This window comes from Trachurus japonicus, chromosome 6 (genome assembly GCF_045865225.1).
Source record: "Trachurus japonicus isolate A0001 chromosome 6, Traja_1.0".
In the NCBI taxonomy this organism is placed as follows: Eukaryota; Metazoa; Chordata; class Actinopteri; order Carangiformes; family Carangidae; genus Trachurus; species Trachurus japonicus.
Window position 1 is genome coordinate 27,951,629 of NC_140912.1, and position 8,571 is coordinate 27,960,199.

At 42.4% G+C, this 8,571-nt stretch overlaps 1 protein-coding gene across 1 annotated transcript; it reads left to right on the forward strand.

The window, feature by feature from the left end:
• The first annotated feature begins 227 nt into the window (after positions 1 to 227).
• LOC146986333 (uncharacterized) lies at positions 228 to 4,344 on the forward strand. The gene is made up of 4 exons (XM_085780463.1): positions 228 to 389; positions 493 to 548; positions 1,724 to 2,745; positions 2,875 to 4,344. Exons 1-4 carry the CDS (start codon positions 343 to 345, stop codon positions 4,342 to 4,344), a joined length of 2,595 nt encoding a protein of 864 aa, XP_085636589.1. The 5' UTR covers positions 228 to 342.
• Positions 4,345 to 8,571: the final 4,227 nt, after the last annotated feature.

Sequence of the window (8,571 nt, forward strand, 5' to 3'; positions counted from 1 at the left end):
AGAATTACATTCATTCGCACTGATCACATCCTCTCCAGGGGGAAGATAAACACTCGCTGCCAGTGCAATCATGTCAAGTGATCACACCTGTGTGTGTGTGTGTGTGTGTGTGTGTGTGTGTGTGTGTGTGTGTGTGTGTGTGTGTGTGTGTGTGTGTGTGTGTGTGTGTGTGTGTGTGTGTGTGTGAGTGAGTGTGATTGATGACACCTGGGAGCTTCCTGCAGGCTGGAAAGACAAACTGAAAACCAGGTTCACAACAGCACAACCTGCACACTCTGTGGTCTGACAGGACAGCTCTGCAGGCACAGTCCAGCCCAGCGCAAGTAGTCATCAATATAGACCATGAGTGGAGCTGTAGTAGTCATGGTTACTTGGCTACAACTTACAAGGTAACACTTGCAAATTTGATACTGACCTTGAAAATCTGCAACAGTTATTTTTGTATATGGCTCTGTCTTCTTATAATGTGTTTAATTTGCATATGCTTCACAGTTTATTGCTTCTTTGCTTGTTGAGTGAGCTAGACTACTCCTCAGCCTTTCCAAGAGGTAAGTGTGACTCATATTTTAAGATGCACACTATAAGATGCAAAAAACAGAGTACACTTGTTTTTTTTCAACAATAACAGTATAGAGAATGTGAAGCTGACGTCACGCCGCTTTGGCGTTGTGGGACGTCGGCGCCATCTTTGGAGGAACGCAAACGTAAACAGAGTGGGGAAAACGGAGGAAAACGAGCAAGAAGTAAAAGAGAAAGAAAAAGAGATGAGGAAGATGGACAAAAATAAAATAAAAAAAAAGAAATGGAGAAGGGGAAGGGAAACTCAAATTTAACGAGAAACAAGGTACACAGAAAAACTACAACTTATTAAGACCCAGATTTACTCCCTCCACTGACTTATCCAGACATCGTGAACTATCTCGTTTTTGGTATTAGTGCATATACTACTGTGGCATTTTTTTACGCAGCAGTACTGTCCCACAATGATTACTTTTAAGCGACTTTGGGGAACTTTTTTTAGGGGGACTAGCAAGTGTTTACATCCGCGATCCTCCAAAGATGGCGCCCAACGTCCCACGGCGTGACGTAACTTCACATTCTCTATTAAAACTTGCAATGAAAGACAATTAAATGCAGCTGAAAATATCTTAAAGTCAGTTTAAATCTATGTCATGATTGTTTATTTTCATAACAATGAAAATTCTGATGATTATGAAGGTTCCTCTACAGTCACATGTGAACATCCAGCTCTGCATGTTGTCTTTGTACTGACTTTGTGCACAAAGTGGCTCTGGCAGCTGCAGCTGTAACTTCATATCTAATGAAGATGTGACTCCTTAAAACTGAAATGTTAAAGGAGAGCAAACCTGAACTGACTAAACGGGTGACTACTTATCTCTCAAGTTTTACACTCTCAATTCTCAAAACTCATCAAATGATCTTCAACAAGCTTTATGAGCTGTTGACTCAATTTGAGAACTCTCTAGGAACCTTTACTGTGATGCAAGGGAGCACAGCAGTATTGACATTAAAATTTTAATGGAAAAACTTGAGCTGAATCGCACAAAACTACCCTAATTTTCTTCTCCAGTACAGTCAACTTAAAATTTCAAGGAAGCCCAGATATGCAACGTTAAAACAAAGATGCCGACAAGTGGTTAAAGACACACTTGCAAATTTTTTTTTACTTGTCTTTTAATGTGTTATCTGTGTCCCCTTTTAGCCAGAAATTCTGTTAATCCGGAAGCATGGCAGGGCTTTGGCCATAAACAGCAGGAGAAGGGATTTAACTCAGGGATTCGTCGCCCTCTTCAGCACATCCAGGCCCTGAGGCAGGCCCACAGGAGGCTACAGTCCAACACCCATGGTAAAACCTGGCAAAAGCCTCAAGGAACTTCTCTGAACCATCCCCAGTCACAAAATCAACCCAGCCTTTATCGTCAAGCTCAGAACCCAAAGCACAGCAGCCAATCCCACACTCCACCACTGAGGAATCAGCCACTAGCCGGGCCCAGAAGCTTTGAATTCAGTCTTAAGCTTCCTTCTGCCAGTTCCCCAAGCACAAATCAAGAAACCAGTCAGAGTATTAAAGGCTCTCCAGGTGGAAGTGATGGTGCCTTTAACTACAGGCCGACCAGTGTTCAGCTCCACACTAGTTTCAATCATCCCTCTGGTTCAGATGGGCAGGGGGTCAAAGGTTCCACCAATGACCCATATGGAGCAAAACATGTTGATAAAGTTTCTAAACCAAGCTTTCAACTCAGTTTATCTGTTCCCATTCCACCTACTAGCCAATCTCCAAGACCTGCCAACAGCATAGGTGGTGATTTTACAAATATAAAAGGTCCAGGAGCTTATGATTTTGTTCAGAACAGTTACACACAGTCAACAAATCCACAATTTAGTTCAACCCACAGTGATTCAGGATGGATGTTGTTGAATTCTGGTGGACCGCAGCAACAAACAGAAAACCAGCTCTATGAGTCAGCTCATGGTAAACATACTGATGTGAAACTGGTTACTTTCTCACCTGGTTATGTTAGTCAGCCAGCAACTCCAGTCTATCACTATCCCCAACAATCTGCCAATGTTTACACGGGGTACAACACTCCCCAGGTAAATTCTGCAAGCACGGACTATGTGAAAGGTCAAAGTGGGCAAACAGGATCATATAACCCAACAAATGTCCAGTTTGCTTATCCCCAACAATCTGTCGATGTTTACAGTGGGTACTACACTCCCCAGGTAAATCCTACAAGCATGGACTATGTGAAAGGTCAAAGTGGGCAAACAGGATCATATAACCCAACAAATGTACAGTTTGCTTATCCCCAACAATCTGCCAATGTTTACACGGGGTACAACACTCCCCAGGTAAATTCTGCAAGCACGGACTATGTGAAAGGTCAAAGTGGGCAAACAGGATCATATAACCCAACAAAAGTTCAATCTACTTCATCTCAATCACAATATGAAGGGGCTCCAAGTTGGAATTATTATGGTGGTCAGGTCAAACCCAGTGGCAGTGACTATGGACAACATCAAACCTGGCAACCAGTTGGCTCTAAACCCACCTCTGGTTCTAATGGTCACTGGCAGAAAGTGGAGACTGTATCTCAGTCAAGTCCAGTTCACCCTTCATCTCCTACTGTTCATTCACAATATCAACCTCCATACAACCAGGAGATTGCCACCACCTCCACAGGCTATGCACAAAGCCACAATGGGCAAACTGATTTCTCTTCATCTTATCACTACAGCAAAGGTCAGATTAGACAAGACCCATCACCCAATATTGACCCCACTGTGTTTCACTCTTTGCCAAAAGTCCATGATGTGTCATCTCATCAATTCCCAATGAGGCTTCCCATTCAGGATGCTGTCAAAAGGCAAAACCCCAATTACTTAAAGCTTTTCATTGATGTGGATGATGAATTGGATGGAGGTCATGGGCAGAACTACTTTACATCAAAAACACACTATGATACTGGCCTGCCCACCTCCCAGCAAGCATCTGTTGTGCCCACCTCCCAACAAGCATCTGGCGTGCCCACCTACCAACAATCATCTGTTGTGCCCACCTCCCAACAAGCATCTGTTGTGCCCACCTCCCAACAAGCATCTGTTGTTCCCACCTACCAACAATCATCTGTTGTGCCCACCTACCAACAATCATCTGTTGAGCCCACCTACCAACAAGCATCTGTTGTGCCCACCTACCAACAATCATCTGTTGTACCCACCTACCAACAAGCATCTGGCGTGCCCACTTACCAACAATCATCTGGCGTGCCCACCTCCCAACAATCATCTGGAGTGCCCACCTCCGAACAATCATCTGGCATGCCCACCTACCAACAATCATCTGGCATGCCCACCTCCCAACAATCATCTGGCGTGCCCACCTCCCAACAATCATCTGTTGTGCCCACCTCTCAACAAGCATCTGGCATGCCCACCTACCAACAATCATCTATTGTGCCCACCTACCAACAAGCATCTGGCGTGCCCACTTACCAAAAAGCATCTGGCGTGCCCACCTCCCAACAAGCATCTGGCGTGCCCACCTCCCAACAATCATCTGGCGTGCCCACCTCTCAACAAGCATCTGGCGTGCCCACTTACCAACAAGCATCTGGAGTGCCCACTTACCAACAAGCATCTGGCGTGCCCACTTACCAACAAGCATCTGGCGTGCCCACCTACCAACAGGCATCTGGCGTGCCCACCTACCAACAATCATCTGGCGTGCCCACCTCCCAACAAGCATCTGGCGTGCCCACCTACCAACAATCATCTGGCAGGCCCACCTCCGACCATTTTCCTATTTTGTATAGTGGGTAAGTCAATATGCATCATATCCTCAAAAGCAAATACAAACTGTGCAGTTGCAGACTTCTACTTCCCTGGACAAGCTAACAAGATTCCATGTGGGACCAACCACTAGTTCCTTTTCAACAAACTTTCCAGAACCAACGTCGCACGGTATGACGGGTGCTTGTAATCCCATTAACAGATATTCTAGACCATTATTCTGTTGTCCAAGTCCAACAACAAGCAGTCTACAAGGGACCAGAGGATAAAGCCATCTAGTACGTACCGCAAAACACAACAGCTCGCTTCTTCAGCAAGTTGGGGACAAATGGATCATGTTGTTCCTGAGCAAATGTCAAATGCTAACCTTGTTCCATCTGTTTTTCTGTATTGCGTTTGAACCACACACCTGTTATAAGGCTCTACACATCCCATTTTAAAACTTAGTGTAGATACTTGACTTAGTCCACCCTTTTCCACATCTTAAGAGATGTCAATCTCCAAGTTTCTAGCCCGATCTGTTCAAGAGAAAAAGCCCCAAACCCTCTTCACTGTCTCCTGCGACTTGGGGTTCTCAACTATGTCAGCTATCCAATCCATTATCCAGAAGTTATGGGGAAACTCCTGCAGTCTTTATACTGTAGCCTGCCTACCATGACTGCACATCCAACAGGGAGTATTGTTTCCATCCACAACTTGAAGATTTATGCATATATACAAATGTCAAGTTCCGATGAAGGTAGAATGGATAGCACAACGTTCCTGGAGATCTAGTATGGTTTCCTTGAGTTTCACTGAGATATCACAGCTGCCCTTGATGCCTTCAGGATAAAGCAGATGGACCACTGAGAAATTAAGCACTGGTGAGTTGTTATAGCTACTTATTTAATTTGCTCTTCTGAGCAACACCTCATGGTGCCTAACTAATTTAATACTTCTCTCTGTTTTTTTGCAGGGAGCAAAGTCTGAACTGTAGCAGATCATCAGATATTCTTACAGCCAACTCTTTTTTTCTTTCTTTCTTTTTTCCATTAAAAGTGTCCAAAGTCTGTCCATGTGCTCTGATTTCTCTTGACTTCCACCCACTCCCAGCCGGGTGTTTGAAGGAATAGATCGACATTTTGAGAAATATATTAATCACTTTCTGTAAGAGTTAGATGAGGATCAATGCCGCTTTGAAGCGGCTAGCCTAGCTCAGTTCAAAAGTTTTTAAAAAATCAATTTGCCACCACCTCTGCTGTTCATTGATTAACCGTTATCTCTTTTTTGCCTTATCTATATAAGATTGTAAGAACAACAAACTGTTTTACAAGGGATTACGTGCAAAACAATTCCTTGTAAGTGGCCACACTGCCCATCCTCACAGTGATTAACTTCTGGAAGTCATTTCCTGGCCAAGAAATACTCTAACATGTAAAACCATAATTGTTTTTTCACTTTAGTTTTTTGATACATTTTTTAAATATGTGTTGGTGAGTTTTACAAGTGCTAAAACGGTCTCTTCACTCTAGTTTAGCACACAGTTTGGTCTAAGCAAGTACAATAATAAGCATCACAGAGTCAAACTTTTCTGTTCTGACTTTTACACTATACATACTTAATACAACTGCGAAACAAATGTCTCTTTTCAATAATATCAGTGTATTTCAACACTTCACTTCAGTCACATCTTGAATAAATCCTTTAAATATATTTGATCTCTTGCAGCAACCATGAATCACAAAAAAAACATTTATTTGGGTTACACCATCTTATTGTCACACTTGTCATAACTCGCTTGTGATGCCCATGGGATTAAAGTATACAGCATAACTTTGTAGGAACTTGTAGATGGTGAAGGTGCATGTTCAAAAGAATCACTGATCAAAGCACCTCCAGCTGATAGAGGCGGTCTCACGGGAGAGGTGTGATCACTTCAAAGGCTTCGGCTACATGCTGGTTGGATCGCTGCCATTACGTCTATGCTGAAGTTGCCTCATTCAACGTCGCCTCTGTGCACATAAACAACACTGTGCATGTGCATTTCCTTTTCGATGGGTATTGACATGAACCTGATGCAATGTTAATCCGCACCTCAATCCCGCTTCACCCTAGTATAACAGCTAATTTTTCAGATTTTTGTTCACAAATCAGCTGTTGATTAGTATTGTAGAGGAGGACATGGAGGCTGTGCTATTTGAGTAAATGCGTTAAAATTGGATGTAGTTTATCTGTTTCTTAGATGTTAAGCTGTTCTCACATACTATATCAAGCTCTTATATCTATGTGTAACTTAACTTGTGATGTGTAGGCCAGAATAAAATAAATGTTTATAGATCAGTACACCGGGGCAGCAGAAGCAATACATTCAAGGACAAATCTGTTTACATTGTGCTCTAATAAATTCTGCTATGAGATCTATCATGGCTCAATGCATAAACAGGGCATGGCAGGTTTTTTGGAAAGTCATATAACCTGCTGTACAAATGTAGTTTTTTTTTTTTGTATTTCATGCACTTTTACTGTACTGGGGTCTTGTGGGAAATGGTTCAACTATAAGCTTCATTGTATCGCATAAAATCGCAATTTGAAGTGCCTTGAAAACTTAATCTTTGAAAGTGGTGTGTCAGCAGCAGTAACCTCTCACTGGGTGTTCGGTGAACTCAGTTTTACATTTTTCAGAACATAAAAGAAGATTGAGCAAACTATTCAATCTGAGTTCAGTCAACTCTCCGCAGGGGAACTTATGTTTCCAAGGAGAATGATCTCAAAATGAACCGAAGTACTTCATTTGTTCTTCTCTCTCCAGTTCCACTGATAACAGTGAAATAACAGTTTATCTTTCCTTACTAATCTGTGTCCTGATATCAGCGTAGAGGGCTTCACGCTGCTTTGTGACTGTACAGCTCGGTGGTCGTGTCACAGCCTGCAGATTTACACTCCAATCAAACGGCTAAACAGCCGGTGTCCTCTCTCTCATCTCATCTCATCTCATCTCATCAGGTGATCTGGGATCAGCTTCTGAATTCAAAACCTGCTGAATCTTCTACACTGATGAGGTGATGTTGAACTTTAGCTGACACCTACTCTGCTTTGATCCACTGTTGGAACACCCCACTTCTGTTCATTTTCATCTACTAAAAAGCTGTTTTTCTACCATGGAGGAAATAATTCAATTCAAATGATTCTTCTTGAGGAAGATTTGCATTTACTCATTACTCTCCAGGGTTGAATTCCCAACTGTAAGCCTTGTTCATACATTGGAAATAGTTTATGTCTGTAATTTCACATTAATATAGGAATGTGCAATGAAGTCATGCAGAGCAACATCAGTTTGGAGCCTGAAGTAAAATTGTATCACAATCTGCTGTCGCCTGTTCGAAGGTAACTCTCGGTCAAGCTGCAAACAGAGTGAGCTTCACGTTCTTCAGTGTGAAGGACTCTTGGCTTGGACTGAAATTGTTTAACTTTATCGTGGCTTTGTGTTTATCCTCTCGACAGCTTTCTGAAGCGACGGAGGGAGAGGAGGAGCAGCAGAGGAGACGGAGGAGATGGAGGGGCCTTCGAGGAACCTCTGGAACGAAGGTTCATTAATAGCACAGCTGCTGTCCTTCAGCCTCCAGCCCCAGAGATGAGCCCTGGTGGTCTCCAGGGAGAAGCCGGCCTCTCCACACCGGGTGTTTAATACCTGATTTAAGGTCATTAATTCTTGTTGGTTGTGCAGAATGTATGCGTATATACGTATTTGTAGGTGATGTTTAACACATTGGATGGATGGGAAAACATGTTTAATGTGGCTATTATATTGAAAGTTTTCTTATCAAATACAATGAAATACAATAAAAGAGAGAACAAACTAGTGGTGGACCTTCGGAGGGAGCACACCTCTGCAAGGCCAAAGTCAAACACCACACACCAGACTTCAGAGGACAAATTTAAATTCATAGAAAATAATCTGGATCAAGCCTTTTATGATCTGTTCCCTGGTCCCTAGTACTACTTTTTGTATAACCATGCTGACACACAATGACACAATGTCCACACTGTTAACATTAATAATAATAATAAAAAGATTTTGTGACACCCAGAAATGATTAAAAAATACCAGAAACTAGCTGCCTGATAAAGATACAGTAATTTAATTTTGCAAGGCATTTTAATGAAAAATATCTACACATGTGAAACAATGAAATAATCAAATCCTGATGAATAACTCAACCATGGCAACAAGTTTTTCTTTTATTTCTTACACAGCTGCAGAATAGTATGCATGAGCAG